The sequence below is a fragment of the Motacilla alba genome, chromosome 8 (genome assembly GCF_015832195.1).
Source record: "Motacilla alba alba isolate MOTALB_02 chromosome 8, Motacilla_alba_V1.0_pri, whole genome shotgun sequence".
In the NCBI taxonomy this organism is placed as follows: domain Eukaryota; kingdom Metazoa; phylum Chordata; class Aves; order Passeriformes; family Motacillidae; genus Motacilla; species Motacilla alba.
Window position 1 is genome coordinate 28,809,253 of NC_052023.1, and position 26,125 is coordinate 28,835,377.

The 26,125-nt window shown below is 60.6% G+C and overlaps 5 protein-coding genes across 22 annotated transcripts in view; 2 read left to right on the forward strand and 3 right to left on the reverse strand.

The window, feature by feature from the left end:
* LOC119703758 (myomegalin-like) overlaps positions 1–5,106 on the forward strand; it is a 36,471-nt gene extending 31,365 nt beyond the window's left edge. For 4 of the 10 annotated variants that reach the window (XM_038144049.1, XM_038144048.1, XM_038144040.1 and 1 more), the window contains 13 exons: positions 181–232; positions 504–721; positions 873–1,067; positions 1,601–1,822; positions 1,977–2,108; positions 2,214–2,333; positions 2,422–2,599; positions 2,681–2,805; positions 3,168–3,269; positions 3,411–3,988; positions 4,061–4,199; positions 4,301–4,347; positions 4,548–5,106. In XM_038144049.1, the coding sequence (XP_037999977.1) occupies positions 181–232; positions 504–721; positions 873–1,067; positions 1,601–1,822; positions 1,977–2,108; positions 2,214–2,333; positions 2,422–2,599; positions 2,681–2,805; positions 3,168–3,269; positions 3,411–3,988; positions 4,061–4,199; positions 4,301–4,347; positions 4,548–4,580 (2,141 nt within the window). In that variant the 3' untranslated portion in view covers positions 4,581–5,106. The remainder of the gene's footprint in view (positions 1–180; positions 233–503; positions 722–872; positions 1,068–1,600; positions 1,823–1,976; positions 2,109–2,213; positions 2,334–2,421; positions 2,600–2,680; positions 2,806–3,167; positions 3,270–3,410; positions 3,989–4,060; positions 4,200–4,300; positions 4,348–4,547) is intronic. The other 6 variants (XM_038144050.1, XM_038144046.1, XM_038144047.1 and 3 more) reach the window with 4 other exon arrangements.
* A 194-nt stretch (positions 5,107–5,300) lies between these two features.
* Positions 5,301–13,022, reverse strand: PRKAB2 (protein kinase AMP-activated non-catalytic subunit beta 2). Of its 5 annotated transcripts, none has more exons than XM_038144059.1 (8): positions 12,958–13,022; positions 10,176–10,356; positions 9,785–9,951; positions 8,880–8,973; positions 8,184–8,304; positions 6,899–7,032; positions 6,532–6,600; positions 5,301–6,183 (listed from the first exon to the last, which is right to left on the reverse strand). In XM_038144059.1, exons 2-8 carry the CDS (start codon positions 10,335–10,337, stop codon positions 6,106–6,108), a joined length of 825 nt encoding a protein of 274 aa, XP_037999987.1. In that variant the 5' UTR covers positions 10,338–10,356; positions 12,958–13,022; the 3' UTR covers positions 5,301–6,105. The 5 variants fall into 5 exon arrangements, with proteins under 5 accessions (XP_037999987.1, XP_037999988.1, XP_037999989.1 ...); XM_038144060.1 differs by having other exon boundaries at positions 12,952–13,020; XM_038144061.1 differs by lacking the exon at positions 12,958–13,022 and adding an exon at positions 11,264–11,789 and having other exon boundaries at positions 10,176–10,353.
* On the forward strand, positions 12,607–13,347 carry LOC119703631 (basic proline-rich protein-like). The gene has a single exon (XM_038143696.1). It carries the CDS (start codon positions 12,607–12,609, stop codon positions 13,345–13,347), a length of 741 nt encoding a protein of 246 aa, XP_037999624.1.
* LOC119703759 (flavin-containing monooxygenase 5-like) lies at positions 13,259–18,381 on the reverse strand. Its single transcript, XM_038144051.1, has 8 exons — positions 17,748–18,381; positions 16,419–16,607; positions 16,179–16,341; positions 15,369–15,511; positions 14,934–15,133; positions 14,496–14,845; positions 14,015–14,087; positions 13,259–13,940 (listed from the first exon to the last, which is right to left on the reverse strand). The coding sequence occupies exons 1-8, from the start codon at positions 18,288–18,290 to the stop codon at positions 13,583–13,585; spliced, it is 2,019 nt and encodes a 672-aa protein (XP_037999979.1). The 5' UTR covers positions 18,291–18,381; the 3' UTR covers positions 13,259–13,582.
* A 153-nt stretch (positions 18,382–18,534) lies between these two features.
* Positions 18,535–24,864, reverse strand: LOC119703761 (flavin-containing monooxygenase 5-like). 5 transcript variants are annotated; one of them, XM_038144053.1, is made up of 9 exons: positions 24,363–24,864; positions 22,853–23,010; positions 22,459–22,647; positions 22,219–22,381; positions 21,830–21,972; positions 20,593–20,792; positions 19,967–20,316; positions 19,572–19,644; positions 18,535–19,336 (listed from the first exon to the last, which is right to left on the reverse strand). In XM_038144053.1, the coding sequence occupies exons 1-9, from the start codon at positions 24,652–24,654 to the stop codon at positions 18,991–18,993; spliced, it is 1,914 nt and encodes a 637-aa protein (XP_037999981.1). In that variant the 5' UTR covers positions 24,655–24,864; the 3' UTR covers positions 18,535–18,990. The 5 variants fall into 5 exon arrangements, with proteins under 5 accessions (XP_037999981.1, XP_037999980.1, XP_037999985.1 ...); XM_038144052.1 differs by having other exon boundaries at positions 22,853–23,073; positions 24,363–24,852; XM_038144057.1 differs by lacking the exon at positions 24,363–24,864 and adding an exon at positions 23,441–24,026 and having other exon boundaries at positions 18,537–19,336.
* Positions 24,865–26,125: the final 1,261 nt, after the last annotated feature.

The window sequence follows — 26,125 nt, forward strand, 5'->3', positions numbered from 1 at the left end:
GTCATGGGTGTGTGATGGGTCAGGAAGGGAGGCTTTGATGGGTGAAGAGCAGCAGACGCTCTCACATCATGTGCTGTGTGGGATGCCCACTTTGGTCCCGTCCTGCTATGGCTCTGTGTGGGACCAGGCATCCTGGGGCATGGAGACACTGACTGGGTCTTCTCTGGCTTGCTTTCTCAGGAGATCGACAAGACGGGGAGGATAAAACCAGTCATGAACTCCTGGCACAGAGGTACCAGCTCCCAAGGAAGGGTTTGTGGGATGTGTTGGTACAGGCACCTTGAGGTCTATCACTGCTCTTGGGGCGGGGGCCCAGGGTGCCCTTGGGGTCTCTGCCCCAGGTGGATGTCCTGGGGCTGCCTCTGCTCTGGGGATGGCGAGCCCCATGGGCACTCCATGTCTCTGAGCAGCCTTGCATCACTAGTGGGACACGGCACGTGGGGCATCATGTGGGAAAGGGCTGTGGGATGGAGGTCAGACCTGGTGATGGGCCACCCCTGCAGGCTCAGCCGGGAGCTTCAGGAGAAGGAGAAGGTGATTGAGAGCCTGGAGGTGAAGCTGCAGGAGCGCTCTGAGTCCCCAGGTAGCAGCTGCCCACCCTCGGAGTCATCCCACTCTGCCAGCAGCTCATCCTTCACCTCCGAGGGGCTGGAGCCCTGCTCCGATGGGGATGCAGCCAGCGAGTACAGCCAGTGCCACGAGGAGCCTGCCCAACACACAGGTGACCAGGGGCTACAACTGCAGTGCCTTTGGTCACAGGGACTTGGCTTCTCGGGGTGTGCCAGTGTCCCCAGAGCACCGGGAGGAGGGGTCTCTGCCAGGCTGAGCCGGAGCCACTGTAACACCTCTCTCCATCTCTCTCCTATCTCTAGGCCTTCACTTTGACTCCTTGTCCAAACCTGTTAGTGCCCCCCTGCCTGCCCTGGTCCCCGGGCTGTCCCCCTTCCTCCCTGCCGGGCCCCCTCCTCCTGTGGCCCCGCCACTCCTGGGCTGCTGCGGGAATTCTGTCTGCTCCCTGGCTGAGGCACAGCAGGAACTGCAGGTGCTCCGCAGGCAACTGGGAGAAAGTGAGCACACTGCCTCTTGGCTTGGGTTTGGTCCTGCCCGCCCTGCGTGCTGTGCTGTGGCACAGCCTCCCCCACCCTCTCTGACCTGCATGTCCTGCCCTTGATCTTCTCCTTCTTCTCAGGGCTATGGCTTTGAGGTCGGGTCCCACTGCTCTGGCTGGGGGACAGTGGGAACATGTGGCTTTCACGTAGAGAGGACCTGGTGGGTTGGAGGGACCCACCCCGAGACAGCATTAGCCCTAGGTGTAGACACTGGCATATTCCAGGTCTCCTAGGAAAAGGCTGATTTGCTAAGCTGTTGTGAGCTTAGCAAACACACCCTGAGACCCTCCACCTTGTGTCACCTAATCATCAAGTCTTGGGAGAGCCCCTGCTCCTCAGGGGGAATAGGTTTGGTTGGGACAGGGGGTCAGTGATGGGGCACCCTTGAGCAGAGCAACAAGGGGGGAGAAAGCAGATGGAGGGAGTTCATTGCCCCATTCTTCCTACCTGCTCATTGTCCTTCTCCTCTCCGCTTTGTCCTGTGTGTGCAGGTGTGACACTGCCCATGGCACCAGCAAAGCCCACAGTGCCACTGGGCTCCTTTGGAGAGGGCGGCAAAGCCCCAGCATCGTTCTGCCGACACGGAGCCCTGCAGGGCCCGGCTGAGCTCCCCGGGGCCACCGACACCCGCGGCCTCTGGGACGTGCCCCCGCCCGGCCAGCTGCTCTACGGGGCCCTGCCACCGGGGTACCCGTCTGGGCAGAAGCTGACAGGTATGGCCCATGCTGGAGAGCACGGGGACATCCCTCCTGCCTGTGGGGTACTGGGAGGAGATCCGGCACCACGACAGCTGTGGGACGGGGCTCTGCTATGGAGAGAGGCAGGCACAGCCTTTCCTGCCCTGAGCCGTGTCCCTGGCCATGGCAGGGGCAGACCTGCTGGAGGAACACCTGCTGGAGATCCGCAACCTGCGCCAGCGCCTGGAGGAGTCCATCTGCACCAACGACCAGCTCCGGGAGCAGCTGGAGCGCCGCCTGGCCTCCACCGGCAAGGGCAGCGGTACGGGGCTGGGGCTGCGGGGGCCAGGTCTCTGCCCATCCCTCTGCTCACCCCTTGCACAGCGGGGCACTGGGGACAGAGACTCAGCACCGCTCCCCTGCACAGGATTGCCCAGTGATGTCTATGCCCAGACACCGGAGCTGGGGCTGCAGCTGAGCAGGGAGAACCAGGCTCTGCACGAGGAAAACCGGACCCTGCGGCTCCAACGTGACCAGCTCTCCCAAGGTAGGGCTGGGCTCGCATCCAGGGCTGGGTCCCAGAGGGCACTGGCTGAGTGGGGTGGTGGTGACACCTCCGTGCTCTCTGTCCCCAGAGCTGGCACGGGTGCAGGAGACACTCGTGGCTGCCTGCTCTCGGGCACGGGAGGCTGAAGCAGAGCTGGGCCAGAGGCGTGGGAAGCAGCGGAGGCTGGCGGAGGAGCTCTCCGAGTGCCAAGAGAGTGTCCGGCAGCTCCGGGATGAGCGGCGCTCTCTGCAGGAGGACAACAACAGGTAAGGTTTGGGGCACTGTGGCCTTGGGGCCACAGGACTGGGAGGGATGGCTGGCACTGGGCCCACGTGTCACCTCTGCAGGCTGCAGCACTCAGTGACGCTCCTGCAGCAGCAGAGTGAGGAGCAGCGCCTGCTCCTGCAGACCCTGCGTGCGGAGCTGCACGTCTACGAGAGCCTCCCCGGCCCCTCTGCTGAGACACGAGCAGGTATGGGACCCATGCGGGCATCCCTGCCCAGCTCCTGCCCTTGGGGTGCCTGGCCCCTCTGCTGAGACACGAGCAGGTATGGGACCCATGCGGGCATCCCTGCCCAGCTCCTGCCCTTGGGGTGCCTGGCCCCTCTGCTGAGACACGAGCAGGTATGGGACCCATGCGGGCATCCCTGCCCAGCTCCTGCCCTTGGGGTGCCTGGCCCCTCTGCAACCCTTGGGTGGTCCCAGACACTTCTCCTGGGGCAGCAGGTTGTGCACAGTTGCCCTGCTGGCAGGCAGAGAGGGAGGGCAGGACCCCAGCAGCCCCAGGCACAGAGCCACATCTGTCTACAGGGGCTCAGATGTTTCTTGTTCCAGGCTGCTTCCCATCTCCTCCCGTGCGCGATGTTGGCACTAACTCAGCAGCTCCCCTCCTGTCCCCACTGCCCTCCGGCACGGCGCTGCTCCGGCGGATGGACGGTGGGTTCTGCTGAACTCGTGGCAGCACCCTTGCTGAGCAAGACTGGAGAGCTCAGAGCAGAGCCAAGTGCCTGGGAGGGGACAGGGTGGGTCACGAGGGGAGCGGGCAGTGGTCCTCACCTAACCCAGCTTGCTCCCCAGAGCCACATGGGGCAGACGTGCTGCTGAGGAAGAGCGAGGGACCGAAGGGGGCTCACGTCGTTGGCCGTCTGGACACCTACCGAGCCCTGGAGCAGCACATCGTGGAGGGAAAGGCCTTGGCCCGGGAGCTGATGTGTCTCACACGCCCAGCACTCGGGCTGCCCAACTGCTCGCTCCCGGGAAAGGAGGTAAAGCGTGGGCAGCACGGGGCAGGCAGCAGCTGGGGGCCAGACCCTCAGCGCACCGTGCTTGACGTGGCTCCCGAGCCCAGAACCAGCCCCGAGGGCTGCAGGGACAGCCGGAGGCAGGGAGCCTCCAGCCCAGGGAATGCTGCTGGCAGTGCCTTGCTGTGCCGGGCTGAGCACGGCCACTCGCCGGGTGCGGCGGGATGGGGGTGCCCCGGCAGCACCCGCTCCCGCACCCTTCTCCCGCAGGCCCTGGGATGGACGGGCACGGGGCAGGGGCATCTGTGGGGCAGCGCCAGCACCCTGCACGGCATCCTGGAGGAGTGCGTGTCTCTCCTCACTGCCTTCTGGAGCACCGTGCTGCCCGTGAGCCCTGCCCAGCACCAGGGCAAGGTGAGCAGGGGCTGGGGGCCGGCAGGGCCCCGGGGCCGGGTGCTCACTGCTCATCACTCTCCTCTGTCCCAGGAGCAGGTGCTCCAGGGCGAGATCGCGGCGCTACGGGCCCGGCTCTGCGAGAGGGAGGATGCTCTGCAGAGCACGGCCAGGCGGCTGCGCAGCACAGCCCAGCTCAAGGACAGCATGGAGCAGTTCATCGTCAGCCAGTGTACGTGCTCCGGTGGCACAGCCGAGCTGGCCTGGTCCCCACGTGCCCGGTGTGGTTCTGTAGCACAGGGACCTCACTGACCCCATCTCTCTCTCCTGCAGTGACCAGGACCCACAGCGTGCTGCGCAAGGCCAGGACAAACCTGGAGGTGAGTTTGCCCTGATGCCCTGGGGATGGACACAGATGGCACACACCCTGTGGTGGCTGTCCTGGAGTGCTGAGGACTAGCTGGGTGAAGCATGTGGGGGACACAGGGATATACTTTCCTCGTCTGTCCTCAGCTAGCGTGTCCATGTCCCCAGGGCACAGTAGCGCTCTTCCTCACTCCCATGTGTCGTCTCTTGCCAGGTGAAGGCCCAGCAGGCCCTGCCTGTTGCGTGAGCCCCGTGCAGGGCAAGGAGCAATGGCCAGCATGGAAGAGCCCACTGGCTGCTGAGCCGAGCCGTGCCAGAGGGCTGGAGTGGACCCTGTTCCTGCTGCTCTGAGGGCCGGGGTGAAAGGGGCCTGGGGTGTCCAGTGCTACACAGTTAGTGGGTTTGGGCTGCTGTGGTGGTTGCATGCCCTCCACCAGCCTTTGCTTGGCATGGCAGCAGCAGCTGCTGGCTTGGCCTTTGTCTGGCCCGTGCTTCAGCACTTGCTCCCTTCCACCCTCAGTGCTCAGAGTGGGGTGACACAGCCCCCCACGCTGAGCACACCTTGCCCCGGGACCTGGTCCCCTCTGTAACCCTGATGAGTCCCTGTCCCTGCTTGTGGATGTATGTATATGTATATAGACAGAGGTACTGGAAATGCGTTTTGGGGACTCCACGCACGTCGGGGCCCCAGCACAGGAGGAAGATGTAAGAAATGCCATATTCTGTTCAGTGGCTGAAGAATCCCCAATAAAGGTTTCCTTTGGGTTGTGGTGTTTCTGGCATGCCTGTCTCTGCAGCCGTGCTCCCCCTCCCCAAACCACCTGCAGCACAGGGTGCCAAAGGCTCCAGCTGTCCCCAGAGGGTGGCTCTGTGCCCTACCCTAACAACCCAAGGGCAGCTCTGTGCCACACTGGGTGCTCCCTTTCCTCCTCTTCTAGACCCCCTCTCCAACACCAAGCAAGCAGCACCGAGAACAATAAATACTGTAATAAATAGAGAACCCCCTGTCCCATGGCACTGCTGTGGCAGCAGGCGGTGCAGCCAGGGTCCTGGAGTGCCTGCCCGGCTCTGCTCTTCCCAGGGCAAGTGCCAGTGCCCCTCTGGCTGTGACAAAGTCAACCCTGTCCCACAGAAGCAGCTGATACTGGGGACAGGGTGTTGCAGTCCTTGATGGTGCTCTCACAGCAGCAGGTAAGAGTGGCTGTGTCCAGCTGTACTGTCCATCGTGCTGGATTGACGCTGAACCTCACAGAGGCTCAAAAAAGCTGGGGGGCAGCCCCACAGCCAGGGCTGTGGAACAGGGGGCGGGTGTCAGGCTGGAGTGTCACAGAGTCCCTAGCAGACAAGGTGGCCTTGGAGATTCAGCACCAGGGCAGTACCACAACCTTCAAAAGAACAGGATGTGTCCTGGAGCCTGGACTGGGTGCAGTGCCAGGACCACCTTGAGGCCCTCACAGGCTGCAGAAGACAGGCAGGGTGAAGCCCTTTTCGTGTTGGGCGTGAGGAAGGGCTGTTCTGGTGAGCAGCAAAGTGGTCCCAGAGACTCACAGAAGCCAAGGGAAGCTGCAGGTGGGTGGAAACCAAGGGCTGAACCACGCCAGTAGGATGGGACAGTGTCACAGGCCCCAGTAGCCCTGAGCTTGTTGCCGGGGCCCGTGTCCCTGCCAGGCTGGAGGCTGGAGCCAGTGGCCAGTTGTCACACAGTCCCGTGGCCCAGTGTGTGCAGACAAGCGGCATTTGGTGTCCTGCGTGGGGAGCGCGTGAGGCCCCGCTCAGATGGGCTTGTACAGCAGCGTGGTGACGTACTTCTTCTTGTAGCGGTGCGTGGCACTGAGCACCATCACGCCATCCTGAGGGAGACAGCGTCAGCATGTGGGGCCAGGGCAGCCCTGCGGCTCAGGGAGCTGCTCCAGCCTGTCCCTGCTGTCCCCAGTCCCACAGCCAGCCCAATACACAACAGGACAGCGGGGCAGAGCAAGGCAGGGTCTGATACATGCTTATCTCCCCCAATGCAGGGAGGCAGCCGAAGGGAATTGTCAGGAAGTCACACCCTCTGCCCCTGTGCGTGCCACCCCTCACCAGGCAGCCAGCTCCCATCTGCACCCCCTAGCTGAGCAGGTTCTGCTCCCTGCAGGCGCTGCAGGCTCCTGGGAGCCACAGCAGCTCGTCACCTGCAGCCCCGCGGGACCCGCGCTTACCTTGATGGAGAGCGCGTAGAGGTGATTGAGCATGACGTGGTTGGGCTCGGGCAGCAGTGCTGGGTCACACTACGAGGAGAGGAGTGTCACAGGGGAACAGCAGAGCCCTGATTCCCCAGCCCCTGCCCGCACAGGGAGCTGCTGTCCCAGGCAGCTTGAGCTGCCACGCCTCTGGCTGCTCTGAACAGGAACAGAGCTCAGCTAAGCACCAGAGGCCAGATCAGTGTGGCAAATGGGAAAAGTGACGCTTTTCCTAGGAAATGCCAAGGGCTGGACCCCAGCCAAGGGGAGCCCAGGCTCCCTGCAGACAGGACTCCCTTTCTGACCCCAGTGTGGCTCCCTCAGTGGGCAGTAGGCTGGTACACACCGAGATGTTGGTGTCCTTGTTGAGGATGACCTGGAGGAGGTGAGGCGGGAGGATGGGTGGGGATTTGAAGCGCTCCTCGGGCCGGTATACGTACATCTCCTGGCCATAAGGTCCCGGTGGGGAGCTGGACAAATCTAGAGAAAAGACAAAGGCAGAGATTGAAATGACTGAAGCAGGATGGGTCAGCACAGAGCAGCTCCTAAGAAGCTGAGAAGGACTCAGCAAGGTCTTTCAAGCACAAACATCTTCCACAAGCCATGGGCAGGGATCTATTCCATAGCAACAGGTCAGCCTTTTCACGGCAGAAAAAGCAGCTGGGCAAGCCCATGGCAATTCCAAGCAGGGCTGTAAGCTGGTACATGCACTGACACAACACAGGCACCCCATGTTACCCATCACAAGAGCCCTCAAGCACAGCTCTCGGCTCAGCCAGGTCCCTCTCCCCGCAGGAAGCAGCTGGCTTGCTCCAGAGCTGTGCCCTCAGCAGCAGGGGCACAGGGAGCAGGTTGCTCTGGGTGCTGCCTGATGAGCAGGTCCAGGGAAGGCTGGGGGGGGACCTCAGGAGCTCGTGGTCACTGAAAGCTGGACTGGCCCCATCTCCCAGCCACATCTGATCTGAACCTTTGGGAACAGCCGGCCCCCAGAAGGGCTCCATCTCCTCGAGCTGCTGCTGCTTGCTGGCTTCTCTCCAGCAGAGCGTCTCTCGCCCGGGCTGGGAAAGGACATGGAGCTGAGCTGTACCTGAGATGGGGCTGTACCAGGGACAGACACACGACTGAGCTTCCTGCCAGCATTTCACACTGAGCCAGCACCACCAGTGCTTGTGTGGTAACCTAACCTGCTGCTGTAACACAAGCAGACGGGGAGGTTTCCAATGTGCTAGCACTGGTACAAATTACCTTGGCATGAAAACCAAGAGCAGCTGCTGAAAATAAACTGGATTCTGCTATCACCTAGCTTGTACCCTGGATCAGATGACTTACAGTTGACCAGACAGAAAGGGCTGATGTTCCTGGCATTTCCCAGTCCGAAACGGCTCCCTCAGCCACGCACTGCAGCAGCTCTGCTCTGGGATGGTGCTAGCACACAACAAGTTACACCAACACAGCCCCTCCAGACGGACGAGGCCTCGGCTGTGGGCTGAGGAGGACACGCTGCCCAACACTGCTCACCCCCAGGGAAGGCCACACCTCTGCCCGGGGGGTCTGTGCACCCAGAGCAGCGAGTCTCAGAGCAGAGGAGGTGGAAAATAGCACATGCAAAGCTGGAATGCCACAAAACTCACCCCGACCTGAGGTTTCTGAGCTTTCCAGGGAATCCACCTTCAACGCATCAAACACCTCGAAGTCAGACTTCTTGACGTGGATGAGGTTGTTTATCGTCCCCATCTGGCTGGTAACCACAGGCTGGAAAGAACTGGGGTGAGAATCTTCCTGTGTTCACCTCCAACTGAGGCACATTCAATGCTTCCTAGATCCCCCCAGCCCAAGCTGTCCTTGCTGCAACACTACCTCCGAGCACAGGAGGCTGGTGTCCCTCTCTGCCCTACACTTGCAGATCTCTGCTGTTTACCCTGGGAGGATTTTCCTTTATCACAGGCTCCTACATCACCTCCCATTTCCATCCTCCATCCTGCTACATGCCCATGGGTAGGTGTGCTGTCCTTTCCATGCTGCTCCCCCATGATTCAGTTTGGAAGAGAACCTGTAAGTGAGTGCTGACCTCATGGCCCATCTTCCCATTGCCAATTCTCAGTGGGACTTGAGGGCCTTCTGGCATTTCCCTGCCCTTTCCCAATGCTTCTCCATAAACCATGACTACACCCAGAGGAACAAGCCTCTGAAATGACTCAGGGGATGGAGGTGTGCCTTTTGTTTCAGGAGATAGTCTCTGCTCTTCCTGTTTCCCCTCTGCTGCAGTTACATCCTGACTAGCTCCCTGAAGAAGACAAGATCTGCAGGGATAAAGCTGGGAGCATTACCTCAGATGGATCGTGAACCCACTGGCCATCCACAAAAAATTTGTACTGGTGCTCTCCTTCTGGAAGGTCCAGGATAGCAACAAAGTCATTGTGGCTGTGCAGAGAGAACAGATTTGCAACAGCATCAGCCTGTTGATGCTCTGAATGCTGCTCTTCCATGGGGCTGCAGGAACCAGCACTGCCCAGCCCCTCTACCCCAACACCTTCACGCAGGGTTAGGCTTGCTCATCATCAGTGACCCAGGCATGGCCACGACAGGCACGAGCATTCCAAGCACCAGCATGGCTCAACCCCCTGGCAGCCCAGCTGCAAGTGGCAGTCCAGCCCTCCGTGCCCCGAGAAAGGGACGTGACAGACACCCTGTGCAAGACAGACTAAGAAGAACATGTGGGCAAAGCTCCTGCCCTGTGCTGGCACAGCAGGACAGGAGCAAGTGGGACAGCTCTGATTGTCAAATCTGAAATTGAGATAAACTCATTCCAGATTAATTGCTAGAGTCCTACATGAGCTTCCATGTAAGTCACAGATGGGCTGCAGAACAGCGAGAACATCATTAGGGCAGGAAGATACGTGAGGGACAAACAACTAACACCCACTGGCAGCCATACAACTAGGCATGGGGTAATGCTGCAGCCAAGGGAAGAGCTGACAGCTTCCAGAGGACTGCTGCATACCTGGGCAGGGCTCTGCTGCCAGCGCTGGCTGCTGCGTGACATCCAGCTGGGCACGCAAAGCGGCCCATCCTGTCCTGTCCCTGCAGCACCACACAGGGATGGAGCTGGCAGCGTATCTGCCTCAGACCCCACAGCTCGAGTGAACAGAGAAAAGCCAAGAGGGCGAAGGAAAATGTTCTCTGCTCTGGAGCAGACATGAACATAGAGTAAATGACTTGAGGGACTGGCTACCTCTTGATGAGTGGGATCTTGGTGCTCCAGTTGTTGAAGGATCCGGAGATGAAGACCTCCTTGCCTCCATCAGCCCAGCGTATGACAGTTGGACGAGCCTGTTGGGATGGCTTCACTGACTCCTCCAGATCTGGCTGCCATGACACAAACTCCTTGTCCCCAGGAATCTGGGCAAAGAAAACCAGAGAGATGTGCCTGAGACACAGAGACAACTGCGAACACATTCACACAGCTGGCCTCTACGCCTGGCCTCCACCAGCCCACCTGCACATCACACACAGGAGCACCACGGCTCCCCAGAGACCCCTCGCACGGCTGGGAACACAGCCCCACACAGGCAGTGTGCCGAGGCTCCGGAGGGCAGGCAGGGAAGGGAGCAGCCAGCCCCTACCTTGGAGTCATGGGAGCTGAAAACGCTGGGGTCGTCGGTGCTGCCCACCATGATCTTGTGCGGGTGCTCCTTGGCGGGGTGGGAGGCACCGGAGCCGTCCGAGCGGTGGGACTTGGAGCCATGGCGCTCCCCAGACACCCGCTCGCTGGTGGTGTTCCCCATGGCAGCTCAGCAGCCCCTGGCGGGGAGACACAACAACGCTCTGCTTTGCCCACGGTCCTGGCAGCGAGGAGAGGAGCAAAAGAGCCGTCTCCCAAATGCTCTCTGCCAACGGAGATGAACAGCAACCCTAAAAAAGGCCCCAAGTTCATTTCCACTACCAAGTTTGGGAGCTGAATGGGAATTCAACAAACAAGACAGCTTGACCTAATTATAGCCATATCCTTAAGAACCATCACTCTAGTTAAGCTGGTAATTTTTAAGACTCCAAAACCAATATGACTTCACCTGTGTCCCACATCAGCCCTTGGCAGCCAACAGAGTAGAGCTGATGGGAAAAATAAAGCCAACCTTTACTGGCAAATCAACTGCCTGGTGTTAACAGAGCCTCTTTCACAGTCCTGCAGTCAGGCTCTACAGGCAACCCAGCAAGAAAACAGCCAGGGAGTGAAAGCAGCAGCTGTTTTACAGTCCCCAACAAGTCTCCAAGAGCTCGCAGGCAGAAGAGCAGAGCCTTGTGCCTGCAAAGGCGACAGGGAGCATTTAAAGTGTCCAAATGGAATCGCCCAGGCTGGAGCTTGTCCAAGGAGCAGGGCTAATGCTGTGGTGTCTGCAAAAAGCTCAGCTCTCAGCAGCATTCACTTATGATTCACCAAGCCAGTCACCGTGTCAGCTGCAGCACAGCACAGCAAGGAGGACCATTTGTTGTCACCTAGCCAGCACCTGCCCGCCAGTCTGGAGGGACACGGTGAGGAAAGGGCAGCCCTGGCCACCTCAGTGTCCCTCTGCAGCTGGAGATGGGCCCCCATCCCCAATCTCACCCAGCTCAGAGAAAGCAAAACAGAACTGACCAAGCCATGAACAACTACACACCTTTTAGGATGAACAACAAAGCCACTGCAAGCTACACAGGACTCTTCAGGCCTTACCCTCTTTCCAGGAGCCAAGCTGGACTGGGGTTTTTGCCCACTTCCAGGCTTATTTTGCAGCTTTCAGCTTACCATGGGCTCTGCAGAGCAAGCAAGGGGACAGCCAGACTTGCTTCATGTGCTCACTTGTGACATTTGGAGGTTTATTTAAAAGATCAAGTTATATGAAGGGTGCCAAGCGAGGCTGCCAGCCAAAGCCACGCTTCAGAACATTATGGAGCAATTACTACGGTATTTCTTAAATCCTGAGGGCTAAAAGGCAGCTCAAGTGGGCAGCTAAGCCATACCCCCACCCCTCTCAGTGCCGATCAAGTGCACCTGAAGATCCAGGTCAAATGAACTACACCTCTTGCTCTGACATCCTCCCCCTCTGCGCTGCAGAGGCTCAGACAGCTCCTCACAAAAACTGCCCCTGTACCACCAGAGCTGCTGACGAGGACTTTTCTCTCCAGTATCTTCACTAAGGCTCCCTTACTTCTCATCTACAGGGAGGAAGGTGGGAAAGGCTGAACTTCCCTTGCAGTAGGACAGACCTGGGAGATAGGTGCAGGTGTTAACAGGTGTGAAGCTTCCTTTTCTCCTCTCTAAAAAACTCCAGTCCCTCTGTCCCTTACAGGTCACGCTCTCCAAACACTTCCTGATGCTTATCCCAGGCGGTGGCTCCTGTCTGGTGTGTGCCACCTGAATCCCCTGCATCACACACACAGGCACTGCATCCAGGCCAGCCCTCGGGGCATTGGGAGATGGTGTGACACAGGTACACCCAAGTCAGGAATGGAAATGCTGCCCACACCACGGCCCCAGCAAACCTCCGCGGCATCTCCGCACATCCACTCCCAGTCTGGCAGCAAGCCCCTGCCAGCCGCAGCCCCCAGCGAGGTGGCTGCCTGCCTGCCCCACCACCAGGGCCCCTCGGTTCCAGCCAGCCCCAGCTCCTCATGTGGAAAACGACATGTGAATTACACACATTCCCTTCCCCGGGACGTGCCACGCCTGCTGCCTCTCCCACCGGGCCGGGAAGCACCGGCAGGCAGCCCGAAGGGGCTCTGCAGGAGGGATGGGGTCTGGCCGGGAGCACCGGCAGGCATTCCCAGGCGCTCTGAGGGAGGGATGGGGTCTGGCCGGGAGCACCGGGAGCACCGGCAGGCATTCCCAGGGGCTCTGAGGGAGGGATGGGGTCTGGCCGGGAGCAGCGGCAGGCATTCCCAGGGGCTCTGAGGGAGGGATGGGGTCCAGCATCTCGCCGGGCGTGTCAGCCCGGTGCTGCGGTGGCCCGGGGGAGCCTGATCCGGCCGGAGACGAGAACCAGAGCCGAGCTCTGAGCTCGCCGTAAGGTGAAGGGAATGAGCCGGGAAAGCGGGGGCGGAAAATCTCCCTCCGAGCAGGCAGGGCTGGCGCTCTGCTCGGCGGGGCTGTCACGGCGGGCTCGGCCCACGGGCACCCGCGGGTCTGCCGTGGCCCGGGGGAGGAGCGGGACACACCGGCAGGGGCCGGGCCCTCCCGAGAGGCTGCCACACGGGGTCCGCACCGCTGCGGGGTCCGGGACACCGCTACACCGCGGGGACGCGCAGCCACGCCTCACCCACCGCCTCCCGCAGCGGCGCCCGGGGAGCCGCCACCCTCACACGCGCCCACCCGTGACACCCGCCCCGCCGTCCCCGGGCCCGGGCCGACCCCACCTGCCGCTGCCGCCGCCGCCGCCGCCGCCGCCGCCCCGCTCTCCGCCTCCGTCCAAGATGGCGCCACCCCCCGGCGGCCGCTGCGGGGCGCTCTGGCCCGCCCCCGCCGCGCTCCGCGGCCGCGCCCCGCCCCCGCGGCCCGCCGCCGGGCAGCCGCCATGTTTGCTGCGGGCGGGCCCCGCCGCTGGAGGGGCGCGGGGCGGCGGCCGCGTCCGGTGCGGGCAGGGCTGCGCGGTGCCAGCGGCCGGGGTGCTGCCTGCGGGCCGGTGGGACCCCCGGGGTGGAGCTCAGACTGACGCAGCCAGGCACTGTGCTGTCCGGGCCCCGCGGCACGGGGACAAGCTTTATTGCCCTTTCCCGAGGCCCCGCTTGGGCACGTTCCCCGTTTCTCCACCACCTCTGTGACCTAACCCATAGATAGAGCTCGTGGGGCTGCCGGGCCACGATTTAGGGAGCTGTTCCCAGAGCAGCCCGTGACCAGACTTGGTGGTATCACAGCGGGAAAGCGCAACAGACCAGGCTGCACCTTCAAGGAACGACTCCCTCCGTGCTCCGGCACAGCTAGCGAGAGACAACAGACACAAGCCCAAGCGAAGAGGAGAAGACTGCCGGCAGGACCCGCTGTCTCCTTCCCTTTAGGCTAAGGAGAGAGCAAGACGTAGACGAGGGTGGCCACGGTCATGGCGATGCTGAGGAGCAGCGTGAGGGCGCGGGGCAGGGCGGCGGGGCGGGCGGGGCGGCGGCGGGCCCGCGGCTGCAGGGCGCTGACCACGCGCTGCCGCTGGCTCAGGATGGCGGCCCTGGCGCCCGCCCACGCGCCCGGGCCCCGCAGCCGGTACTGGTACGGCGTGCAGGGACCGAAGGCCACCTCCATGGCCACCTTGGGGTCCGTGAGGAACAGGGTGAGCAGGTTGGGCTTGACCCCCAGCTGGCAGGCGAGGTCGTCCATGTAAGGGATGTAATCCACCTGGATGGTGTGCCGCTGGCTCTGCACGTACCTGCGGGCAGGGAGGGTTGGACACGGGCAGCGCCGGCGCTAAGGGTGGCAGGGCCGTGCTGCGCGGGGCCTTACCGCTGAGCCATTCTCTTCTTAGCTTGTGCGATGTCGGCCAGCATGTCGGCGGGCGGCGGCAGGCCCTGCAGCCCTGGGCAAAATGAGGCTGGAGCTGGAGGGTGGGCTGCGCTCCTGCCATAGTCTGGATGGCTCTGCAGCCCAGCCTGGCCCCTGTTTGCACGTGGGGCTTTTGGGACGTGCCACCACCACGTAAGGAGTAAAGTGGGAGGCATGGGCAAAGAAAGTGACAGCAGGGAAGGAAAGGGAGAATGTGGTTGCGGGCAATAGGACCAGCTAGTGACCCCCACAAGAGAAGAACAGTGCAAGAGTCGTAGAAAAATGAAAAATGCAAAGTGGGGTTTTGTCCTCGTGAAGAAGCAAAAGGAGGATAAAAAGGTGAGTGTGGAGAGGCAGCATGAGAGGGGATGCCACCAGCAATAACTTAGTCTTGGCATGGCTGGGGGAGCCCAGCCGCATCCCCCAAACTGCCCTGACTTACCTTTGAAGACGTAGGTGGCCCAGCGACTCTGGAGCTCTGAGATGGGCATGATGGCTCCCCAGGGCTGGATGAGGCCGATGAAAGCCAGCGTGGGCTTCTCCAGGTCAGGGGGGAACATGAATTTGTAGAGGGGAATCTGGTTCTCCACCACCTTCACGCAGCCCTCGAGAAACGGGAAGGAGAAGTTGTATCCTGTGGCAAAAACTACGGCATCGACATCTTCCCTGGTGCCATCCTCAAAGATGGCAGATGTCTCTGTGAACTCCTGGATGTTCGGCTTCACCCGCACCCTGCCCGAAATGATGCGGTTGGGCAGGTCATCGTTGACGGTTGGGTGCTGGTCAAGGACCCTGGAAGGCACAGACAGACCTCGTTCAGGCCCTGGCAGGGGGGTGGGCATTGCTGGAGCACGTACCTGGGGTGCTGCTGTGCGCTCACCCGTGCTTGGGCTTTAGGCCATAGAGTGTGTGGTCAAAGCGGGCATTCAGCTTCCACTCCATGAAGAAATTCTTGATACTTGTGGGCACCAGGTTCTGGAGGAGCTGCATGAAGCGACTGAGGTAGCTGAAATCAAAGGGGTACCCATTGTCCGCCACCCGGTGCAGCACCCAGGACCCACGCCTGGTGCTGAGGAAAACCTGGAAGGAAGGTGAAGAGAGATGGTGGCACGGCAGCATGCTCAGACTGGGCTGGGCCCCTGCTGTGCTCCAGGGACAGGGAAGCCAGCACAGCTACTGGGACCACAGTAGCCACCCCCACAGAGAGGGGACAGGGTGCTCGTGGCAGGTGCTGGAGGCTGGGGAGCCCACAGGGGCCGGTGGGTGATGATCGGTGCCCTCTGGGGTCCCGTCCCTGTGAGCTCTCCCAGCACACCTGCTTGGCTGTGTGGCTCAGCTCCACTGCGATATCGATGCCTGAATTCCCAATGCCAACCACGACCACCCGTTTTCCAAAAAAGGGCTGAGGGCTCTTGTAGTCCCGGCTGTGCAGGTAGCAGCCCTCAAACTTCTCCAGCCCTGGAAGAGAGAGGGAAGCCATGCTGGGCTGGGATGTGGAGCAGGAGGCTGGCTGCCGCCTGGTCAGACTGGTGGTGTGTTTTGGGAACAAGCTAGCACCAGTGTGACCAACTGGAGTTATGCAGCCCTGGGGTAGTGCCCAGACAGGTGGTGGCATCACCAGCATGGAAGATTCTCAGTGTAGCCCTGAACATCCTGCTCTGGCTTTGGGACTAGCCTGGCTTGGAACGGGGGTTGGACTGGAGAATTCCATGCTTCCATCCCAAAATTCTGCTGCAGATCCTGCCTGGTGCCACGCATTGCCAGTAGAGGAAGAACCAAGGTCTGTGCCATCTCGCCAGACCCTGGTGACAGTGTGCTCCAGCCTGTTCCCCAGCCCGAGAGGGCCTCCACAGCTGAAAGCTCTGCAGGCATTTTCCCCTGGCACCCAGAGGCAAGACCACCACCAGTGCTGAGCCCTCCAGCCTTGGTGAGGAGCTGGAGGGCCCAGCAGGTGCTTGGCCAGCAGCATGGAGAGGGAGCCTGTCTCGGGTGGGAGAGGCACGCTGGCAGCAGTGACATCTGCCAGCAGGATGCTTTGGAAACTTGTGCAATCCCAACTGGTGTGTTAAAACTGCAGAGGCATTTAGGGATGTCAGGGAGCAGGCAAGCAGCCCCCAGGCAGTACCTGGGAAGGAACTGAGCGGGAGATGAGCGTCGGTGTGGTGCCCGCTGCACACCAGCACGGCGTCGAAGACGGCCGCCTCCCGCTTGCCCTCGCTCTCCGTCACCACCTCCCACTGCCCGCTGCTGGCGAAGTCGGGGCGCTTGGACACGCGGCACACGCTGGTCTGGCACAGGGGGAGCGGCGTCAGGCACCCCGCGGCCCCGTTCCCGCTGCCGCCTCCCCTCGGCCCCCAGCCCTCACCCTGAAGCGGATGTGGCGGAGCAGGTCGAAGTGCTGGGCGTACATGCGGAAGTACTCCATGATCTTGGAGTTGTGCATGTAGTTGGGGAAGTCCTCAGGGATGGGGAAGTCGCTGAAGCACATCATCTCCTTGGAGGTGTTGATGATGACGGAGCGGTAGATGCTGGCACGGCCGTCCTCGGGGTGCTCCTGTGGGAGCGGGGCACAGCTCAGTGCTGCCCGGGGAATGAAGGGGCCTGCCCCACCTGGCACCTCCCCCATGGGCGCAGGATTAAGCCACAGGTTGTTGTAGACCCATCTCTGCACTCAGCAACTCCCCTGTGGTTGAGATCCCCCCGCCCCACCCCAAAAAACAGGGATGTATCTATGGACTGGCAGGAGCCAGGCAGTGGTGACAGTGGGTCATGGTGGTCTTGTGCCTCAGTTTCCCCACTTTCACTCCTTGCCCCTGTGAAGTAGTGCGTTCCCAAAGCTCCTGTGGTGCCATTGCCCTGGCTGCCACATCAGGTCTCACCAGTTGTGGAGCCAGCTCCAGTGTTCTGTGCTGAGTGGTTGCTCCTGCTTACCAGGTCTGTGCCTCGACAACTGGATGCTGCTGCTGTGGCTCTGTTCCACCAGCCCTGTCCCTGACTCATCACAGGTAGAACTAGTGGACTGTGACAGATCCACCCCAGACCCCCCTCCGGCATGATGCCACCTGTGTCCCCACAGGGCTCTCCCACACGCGCATCAGGGCATGGTGGGAACACTGGTAATTTTGTTGGTGGGTCCGTGGGATTAACGTCAGCAGCCTCATTAGGTGGGGGCAGAGACAAGCTCCAGGATTGCTCCAGTGCAGGAAGAGCCAAGGCACAGAGAAGGCAGGACACGGTATCTCTGTGTGGGCGAGTGGCACAGAAGCAGAAAAAGGAGCAACCATGATTCCAGGAAAGGGCTGGGCAGGACAGGGACAGCCAGTGGGGTCAGATAAGACAAGATAGGTAGGCAAGGGCTAGGAGTGACCTAGAGCAAAACAGCAGAGGAAGGTATGGATGAGACTGGGAAGGGAGGAATGGGAAAGGGGAAATCTGTGCTGGGGCAGCAAGCCATGGAGTGAAGTCCTTGGGGAGGCTTCATCCTGCAGCTGGTGAGCAGGAGCTGGGTCCTATGTGCCTGGCACACCAGCTGGCACCACGCTGCCAAATCAGTTTTACTTTCCTTGGTTTTCCTTGGAAACCCGCCTGCCGCACGCATGCAAAGCAGGGGAGCGGTGCGTCGATATCTGCCAAGGACCGATCCCAAGCCCGTCCGTGCTGCTGCCAAGGAGCAGGCTGGCTGCTCGGGGCTTACCTCGAAGCGCCAGAGCCCCCCGATGTCCTTGCTCCTCTCAAAGCAGGTGGCCTCCAGCCCCTCATCCAGGCAGCATTTCAGGGCGCACAGGCCGGAGGCACCGGCACCGATGACGGCCACTCTCCGAGCAGCCATGTCCCACGGTGTGGTGGTGGCAGGGATGCGGGAGGAGCTGTGGCCAGGAGTTGCAGAGCCAGGCGCGTCCCTCAAGGGAGGCTGCCCAGTGCTGCTCGTTTTGAGGGTGACTGTCCCTGTACTTCCTGTGGGTGGCCAAGGTGTCACAAGATCTATTTCTTCCAGACATGATCTACAGGTTTCTCTCACCTCCCTGCCACACCTCCTGGCCTGCCCTGCCCTCTGCAAGAGGTGCATTGAGTTCTGTAAGCGCTTAATGATGCCGACATTGCCCCAGGATTTCCTGGGCAGGGCAGAGATGTGGCTGTGCTTCAGATTTTGGCAGGTCATGGCATTGAAAACAAACCTAGGGGATGGGGGGGGTGACTGCCGTGACCAGCCCAGGCATCTGATGGACAGGACCCCCATCCTTTACCCACTCTGGGTCCCCAGCCCACCCAGCCACCTTCTGGAGGAGCTGTGTGCAGGTGACCAGGGTGGCACTGAGCCGTGCCACGTGACTGCCAGGACCCGCTGTGGCGGGACACACCTTGGGAGAGGCTGTCTTGCTGTGGACTGTGTGTGCACGTCAGCCCATGCTGTAGTAGGCCAGTGCTACAAGGCCGATCTCAAACCCATAAGCATTCCCACAGCACACAGAGGGTCATGATGGTGTCAGTAGCAGGACAGACACGTGGCTGTTTATTGCATTTATCCACTTAGAAAGTGCGCTGTGCCTTTGCTGCTTAGCTCTGGTGCGCGTGTGGCAAAATTGGCACGGCTGGGTTACGGGGGACAGAAAAGCCTGGAGAGCTGGCTGAGAGGAACTGGAATTTAGCCTGCAGTGAGGAGGTTTTCTCCTCTGTCCATGACAGCATTCCCCAAGGGAAGGTGCAGAGCAGGAGCCCAAGCATTATTTTGGCAGCTGGGGAGGTTCTGTGCATCCTTAGTTCATGGTGTGGTCACAGGTGAGCTGTGCCAGGCAGGAGGAAGGTTTCTGCCACCACTGGGGTGCACAGGCTGCCAAGGGGCAGGGGTGGCCTGCCAGTCCCACAGCACATTGCAAAGCTGTCCTGGTTTAGGGAGTCACCCCAGGACAAAAGCCTCCCTTCCTGAGCTTGCAGGGCACCTACAAGTAAGCAAAAACAGCTGCCAGGATGGCCACAGCCCCGATCAGCTTGAAGATGAGAGGCATGGCAGGGGCTGAGGTGCTCTCTTCCACGTGTCGTGTCTGCAGGGGCTTGAGGATGCGCTGCTGCTGGCTCAGGATGGCCTCCCTGGCGCCCGCCCACGCGCCCGGGCCCCGCAGCCGGTACTGGTACGGCGTGCAGGGACCGAAGGCCACCTCCATGGCCAGCTTGGGGTCCGTGAGGAACAGGGTGAGCAGGTTGGGCTTGACCCCCAGCTGGCAGGCGAGCTCGTCCATGTAAGGGATGTAATCCACCTGGATGGTGTGCCGCTGGCTCTGCACGTACCTGCGGGCAGGGAGGGAGGGCAGGTAGGTGCTGGAAGCAGAGCTGGCAGATGCCCTGCACACCAGTAAGGTGGTATTGGACAGACTGGACTGTGGGTAGTGTGGCCAACCACATCCCTGCCCTCTGTTGGCACACCCAAATGTGCCAGGACGCATCCATGGGACAGGATGCAGGATGCATGCTCATGAGCAGCTGTGCCAAAGGCAGCCCCTTGGTGCTCCCGCAGGGATCTTACCGCTTTGCCATCGCTTCTTTCTTCTGCTCAATGTCAGCCTCCATCTCGTGCTGCAGGGGCAGCTCGTTCAGCCCTAGGGAGGATGAGACACAGCGGCCACTGTGGTGCTGGCCTTGTGTGGGTGCTGTGCCTCTGCCACCACCACCATGGTGTGTGGGCTTGCACCTGAGGCATGTCCAAGTGCCACAGGATGGGAAGGAGCAGCCTGTGGAGCTCAGGGTATGGATGTGCCTGTGCCTCTCAGAGAAGAGGCCACCTCACTGTGACAGCCACAAGGCAGCCGTGCCATCACCATGGCCAGGATGGCACAACCAGCTGCTGCCTTCTCAACATGGCTGGGCACCATCTGCCCTCACTCCGGGGCTGCATCCACAGGGCAGGTTTGCCTGACTTACCTTTGAAGACACGGGTGGCCCAGCGACACTGGAGCTCTGAGATGGGCATGATGGCTCCTAGGGGCTGGATGAGGCCGATGAAAGCCAGCGTGGGCTTCTCCAGGTCAGGGGGGAACATGAATTTGTAGAGGGGAATCTGGTTCTCCACCACCTTCACGCAGCCCTCGAGGAACGGGAAGGAGAAGCTGTATCCTGTGGCAAAAACTACGGCATCGACATCTTCCCTGGTGCCATCCTCAAAGATGGCAGATGTCTCTGTGAACTCCCGGATGTTCGGCTTCACCCGCACCCTGCCCGAAATGATGCGGTTGGGCAGGTCATCGTTGACGGTTGGGTGCTGGTGAAAGACCCTGGAAGGTGCAAGAAGCCATTAGGGCTGGGAAGGGAAGGGAGTGTCTCTGCTCCGTGTCCTGCTCCACCTGCTGCTCCCTACTCTGGGGCAGCTGCCCCTACACCGCTGTCTCCAAGAGTCCTTGGAAGGGGCAGTGGTGGCTCCCTCAAGCATTTCCTGGGCACAACAAAATAATAACCCAGTCCAAGCCCAGGGAGCAGAGAATGGCCAAGCTGGGCAGGACACAGAAGGAGGCAGACGATGCCTTCTGGGCAGGGGGAGTGTTTGGTGATACCTGTGCTTCGGCTTCAGGCCGTAACGTGCGTGATCAAACCTGGCATTCAGCTTCTTCTCCATGTAGTCACATGCCACGGACGAGCTGAGCAGCCCCTGCAGGAATGTCTTCAGGCGGGTGGTTAAGATGGTGTCGATGGGGTAGCCCTGATCTCCAACGCGGTTGAAGATCCACGCACCCCGGCGGGTGCTGAGGAAGACCTAGACAAGGAAGAAGGATCACTGGCTGAGGGCAGTGGTGGTCCTGGGAAGGATGCCCTGCGGGGGACGTGCCCTTGCTTGCCCTGGGATCACTCTGCTTTTTGCTGCCAAGCACTGGGTAAAGACCCAGAGTGTCGGAACTCAGAATGTTCCTCAGACATTCTCGGACGTTCCAGACCCAGGTCAAAAGCACCTGAGACCCTGGCATGCAGCCAGAGACCCCTGTGGCTTTGAATCTGACCCATGGAACAGTTTACCAACTTTGCAGGAAGAACAAGAAGTCACAAAAGTTTAGGTATTGTAGTAGAAGTAGTCACGAAGTGAAAGGAAGGATTTTTGAGTGCTGTACAGGGGGGTTTTAAGCCTTGTACGCAGGGGTCCAAGTTTTGTACATGGGGGTCAGGAGATCTAAGATGGAGGGACTTGGGTGTGCCCTGTCCTCTTTCTTTCTCCTTCCTAGCCTCCATGTCTTTGGTGATGCTGGCACTCACAGATTGGTTTAGAGTAGAAAGTCACCATTCAATATAGATAGTAGGCATTGGGGAAAAGGCATAAACATGTAACATGTAATGTGTGATATAAAAGATGGCACCAGCCCCCTGGGACTGTAGTGTGCCTTTGTCTGAGCTGCTGAACGGGCCACAGCAGCTCAGGAGAAGAATCTTGTAGATAACCAACAATAAACAACCTTGAGAACAGACAACAGAAGACTACTGAGTCTTTCTTTGAAGGCACGGGTTGGAGGAGGGACTTTTCCATCTTTCGGGGTCATCCCAATCCGGGGGTGAAACCCCACACCAGAGGGCAGAATGAGCTGGTGACTGCCATCTCGCAGGGGAGTGGGACCGAGTCTCAGTTGGCTGGCAGCTGGGATTGGCAGGAGCCAGCATTGCCAAACACAGCAAGTTGAGAACACAGCTGCTTCTCAGCTGGCACGGAGAAGCAGCTGTGCAAAGTGCCTTGGTCCTGGTGTCCCTGCAGAGCTGACAGTGTCCCACAGGGGCAATCCTGCCCGCCAGGACCCTACTCCTGCTTACCTGCTGGGCTGTTTGGCTGATCTCCACAGCCAGGTCTGACCCCGAATTCCCAATCCCGATGACAACAACCCTTTTGTCTGTGAAAGCCTGAGCATCCTTGTAGTCTCGGCTGTGGAGGTAGCGGCCCTTGAACTTCTCAATTCCTGCGAGCAGAAGGAGGAGGGATGCTTGGCTTCCTGGTGCCAGGTTGGAGGATCACCCCCTAAAGACTAGAGATGCTCCCTTACCCCACCAAACCAGTCCTGGGGAGCACAGGAGCACTCCTGGAGTCAAAGCAAGGCAGGGAAATGTTGGGGCCAGGGGGGAAAGCAGCAGGGAGAATAGGGACTGGCATGGACTAGCTTTCTAGTGTCTCTGGTGCCTCCTCACACCAGTGTACAGGGCAGTACCTGGGAAGGAACTGAGCGGGAGATGAGCGTCGGTGTGGTGCCCACTGCACACCAGCACGGCGTCGAAGACGGCCGCCTCCCGCTTGCCCTCGCTCTCCGTCACCACCTCCCACTGCCCGCTGCTGGCGAAGTCGGGGCGCTTGGACACGCGGCACACGCTGGTCTGGCACAGGGGGAGCGGCGTCAGGCACCCCGCGGCCCCGTTCCCGCTGCCGCCTCCCCTCGGCCCCCAGCCCTCACCCTGAAGCGGATGTGGCGGAGCAGGTCGAAGTGCTGGGCGTACATGCGGAAGTACTCCATGATCTTGGAGTTGTGCATGTAGTTGGGGAAGTCCTCGGGGATGGGGAAGTCGCTGAAGCACATCATCTCCTTGGAGGTGTTGATGATGACGGAGCGGTAGATGCTGGCACGGCCGTCCTCGGGGTGCTCCTGTGGGAGCGGGGCACAGCTCAGCGCTGCCCGGGGAATGAAGGGGAAGGACGGCTGGGGCTGGTGAGGATCTTCTTTTCATAGAGCCCCTGCCCACAGTCTCACCCAAAGGAGTCCATGGCCAGCTGCCACCCCACCAGCCACCACGGACCCCTGAGGGTCACCGTGCTGACCCCGAGCAGGACACGTGGCCAGCAGGGTTTACCTCAAACCTCCAGAGGCCTCCGATGTCGCCGGTCCTCTCGAAGCAGACGGGCTCCAGCCCCTCCTGGAGGCAGGCTTTGATGGCGCACAGCCCGCTGCTGCCCCCGCCGATGATGGCCACCTTCTTTGCCATGCTGCCCTCCTCCACCGGGTCTCTGCCTGGGGACAGCGTCGGACAGCGGGCCTGAGCTGCCAGGGGTGCGACTGTGCAAGACTTTGACCCTGGTCAAAGAGACCAAGCAAGAGAGGCAGCCCCTCAAAAGCTTGCCTGGGGTTGCAAAGCCACTGCTGTCCCCCACCAAGTGTGGACGTGGCCAGTGCTGAGTTTTGCACTGCTGTGGTGCTGCCTCTGGATGCCTTGAGGAGAAATCCTACCGAGTGTCAGGGAGCCTCAAAACCTCCCCGCCCATGCCAAGTCCCGGCCATGGAGGTGCCCTGAAGTGCTGTGCCCTGCTCTGGGGACCGACGGCTCCCTCCTGGGTGGGTGACAGCCCCTCTGCCTGCCCTTTGCCCTCTCCCCGGGGAGATTCCTGTGGTGCCGTCCCGGTGCCCGCTGGTGCCGGCAGCTCGGGGGACACCCTTCACCGACCTGCGGCCGTGGGACGAGCAGCCCGGGCAAGGCTGGCGGCGGCACGGGGCCGTGCGAGGGTCTCTGCCGGGCTGCCCCACCCGCGGCCTGGCTCTGTGCTGCGCAGCGTCCGGGAGAGGGGCCTCCCCCTCCGTCACTCCTCCCCCGGCCGCGGGGAAAGGAAGCCGGGACCCGGCTGGCTCCGGGCCGCCTGCGCGGCTGTTCCGGCGGCGGCGTCGCCGCGGCCCCGGCCGGCGGCCGAAGGAGCCGTGACACGGGGACACGGACACGCGGCCGGTCCTTGTGGTTGCGCGCTTGGTAAACAAACGCTGTCCCGGACTTTGGCTCCAGGATTATCAGGATCAGCCCACGCCCGCTTATTCTGGTACTCGGGGTGACACACCGCTCTGGCTGTGCCAGTGGCAGCCGGCGCTGGATCGCCCACATCCCCGGTGCCCCTGGGCTGGGCATGTCGGCACAGTGTCCCGAGAGCCACGGCTCACCCCTGGGCTAGCGGAGTCCTTGGGGCCAGTGGAACCCCGGTGAGAGGAGCACCGCGCTGCTGGGGTGTCCCTGGTGTGAGGGTGGTGGGACCAGCAAGGAAAAGGCTGTCCCTCGCAGCGGGAGGCACAGACCATGTGCATCCAAAGTTGCTGCTGGCTCCTGGCACGCTCACAGCCAGACAGCCCCTGAGGCTGCGGGGAAAATTTGCTCTTCCATATGCGGAGAACTTTGCCTTAGAGCTGAGCAAGGCAGAGGGGCCAAGCTCTGCAGCTGAAATGGTTTTAACCTCCTAAAACTCATAGTATGTTTGCAGTAAGCTTAATAAAGCTCTTTCTGTCCCTTGCTGTCAGCAAGGGCTGATCTCTGCCCGGGGCAGAGAAGCTAAGCTGCCAACCCACGCTCTGTGCCTGCCTGTCAAAACGCATCAAAAGCACCTTACCGAGCAAGGGATCAGCACAGGAATGGAGAGGTGGCAGCACTGGCAGTGCTACTCTTCCTGCTCTGCTGTCAGCTGGCTTCTGGCTCTTGCAAGCTCTGCACAGACTGCCCAAGGGCAACAGGTACAGAGGACCTCTCTGAGCTCTCCACTGCTCTGCTGTTGCTATGAAACCTCTGTGCAGGTTGCCTCTGAATTTGCCCTTCTCCTGGCAGGAGGCTGCACAGCCCTGGACTTTACCCCCCTGTAGCTGGACTCCGTACAGACAAACTGTGCTGTCGGGCAGCAGGGGCATGCCATGACATTTTGGTTTAGGTTGGTATTTTTTTGGTTAATGTCTATGGAAATTCACAGTTCCCCATACCTGGCAAGCACCCAGGATGTAGATTGTGTGCAGCAGTGCCAGCTGTACACTGTCTGCTCTGGGCTTCCACAGCGGGCAGAAATGCTGTGGGACAAGTGGAGCAGAAAGCTCCTCTGTCCTATCAGTGGGCTGCACCCATGCTTGGCGGTGACAAGCACAGGAGAGCAAAGGTCTCTCTGGTGGAGCTGCAGAGAAGCACAGAAGAGCTGAGAGGGTGGCCAGGCAGCCGCTGACCCAGCAGGGCTGTGCAGTGGTGATGGTGGGTGCTTCCAGGACCTCATGGAGTGGCATGCAACTGAATCAAGAGCAACTTTTTGGCACACACGTGTCTGGGAACCACAGATGCACAAGCCCTGCCCACCCAGAGTGTGCCACCTGGGTGCTGCCTGTGCTCCTACAGCCACCACAGGGCTGGTCCTCTGCCTTGGGGCAGGAGGGCTGGCCGGAGTGTCCTGCTGCTGCTGTGCAATTGCCAGACTGGCCCAGCTGGCTGCCAGCCATGCAGTGCAACTCAGGGGATTATTTTTTGGTCACTGCAGCACCTACCCAGAGCTGGAAGTTTGTCTGTCTCACTCTGTCGGCAGGTCAGGGCTCATCTTCCGGGGAACCTTGTCACGTCACACACTTCATTTCAGTTCCTGTACAAGTGACAGTGACAAGGGTGCTCATACCAGCAGCCATCAGGCTGCTCCTACACACTCCACACTTAAACACTGCCTGGTCTTAATATGACTTAATTGGTGCTTGCCAGGGCCTGAGTGCACTAATAGACCTCAATGACCACAAAGAGCCTCACCTGGGCCCCATCACTTTACCCACATGCCAGGAGCACTGTTGAAGCTGATTATTTGAGCTCAGTCTAGAGCCTTCACCCCCTGCCTGGCTGTGGTCCCTGCTGAAGTGCATTCTATGATTTTCTGGCTCAGTCTCGGCCCCAGCTCATTACAGAGGCTCCTTGTGGTCCCCTCCTGCAAAGAGCAGCAGCCCTCAGGGAAAAACAGGCTGCCAGTGGTGCCAGGGGAGGAAAGCCCGCCTGCCTGGAGCACAGGGAGCCATGGCCATGGTTGGCAGAGCCAGGGCCTCTTGCTGGAGGAGGTGCAAGCAAGGCTCAGACCTGGGGCTGGGTGTATTTCTGGGCTGTGGGAAGGGGCTGGCTCTGCAGGACTCTCTCTGCAGCCCGGAATATGCTATCAATCAGGAATTGCTGTGAATGCGTTGTACCCCCTGAGAAACTGAAAACCCTGTGCAGGGCAAAAGGGACTGGGAAGCTGTGGACAAGAGCTTCAGCAGCAGGCTGCTGCTGGGAGCTGCTCACCCTGTTACCCGCTGAATGATCAACCCTTCAGTGCCACTATTCTTTCCCAATGACTCTGGGGACCATGTGCTTGACATCTAGCCTTAG

Bases quoted from the DNA above. Each gene is read 5' to 3' on its own strand.
- PRKAB2 (XM_038144059.1), bottom strand. From the start codon at position 10,337: ATGGGGAACACCACCAGCGAGCGGGTGTCTGGGGAGCGCCATGGCTCC. The intron at 8,974-9,784 runs GTAGCCAGTCCC...CTCTCTGCACAG, and splicing joins AAGATCCCACTCATCAAGAG to CCACAATGACTTTGTTGCTA. The intron at 6,601-6,898 runs GTGTGTACCAGC...CTCTCCTCGTAG, and splicing joins ACAAGGACACCAACATCTCG to TGTGACCCAGCACTGCTGCC.
- LOC119703631 (XM_038143696.1), top strand. From the start codon at position 12,607: ATGAGCCGGGAAAGCGGGGGCGGAAAATCTCCCTCCGAGCAGGCAGGG.
- LOC119703759 (XM_038144051.1), bottom strand. From the start codon at position 18,290: ATGGGGGTCCTGTCCATCAGATGCCTGGGCTGGTCACGGCAGTCACCC. The intron at 16,608-17,747 runs GTAAGCCCCGAG...CCGCTCCCACAG, and splicing joins GGGGGCTCTGGCGCTTCGAG to GAGCACCCCGAGGACGGCCG. The intron at 16,342-16,418 runs GTGAGGGCTGGG...CCCCTGTGCCAG, and splicing joins TCCGCCACATCCGCTTCAGG to ACCAGCGTGTGCCGCGTGTC.
- LOC119703761 (XM_038144052.1), bottom strand. From the start codon at position 24,654: ATGCCCCTGCTGCCCGACAGCACAGTTTGTCTGTACGGAGTCCAGCTA. The intron at 22,648-22,852 runs GTAAACCCTGCT...CCGCTCCCACAG, and splicing joins GAGGCCTCTGGAGGTTTGAG to GAGCACCCCGAGGACGGCCG. The intron at 19,645-19,966 runs GTAAGTCAGGCA...CATCCTCCCTAG, and splicing joins GGCCACCCGTGTCTTCAAAG to GGCTGAACGAGCTGCCCCTG.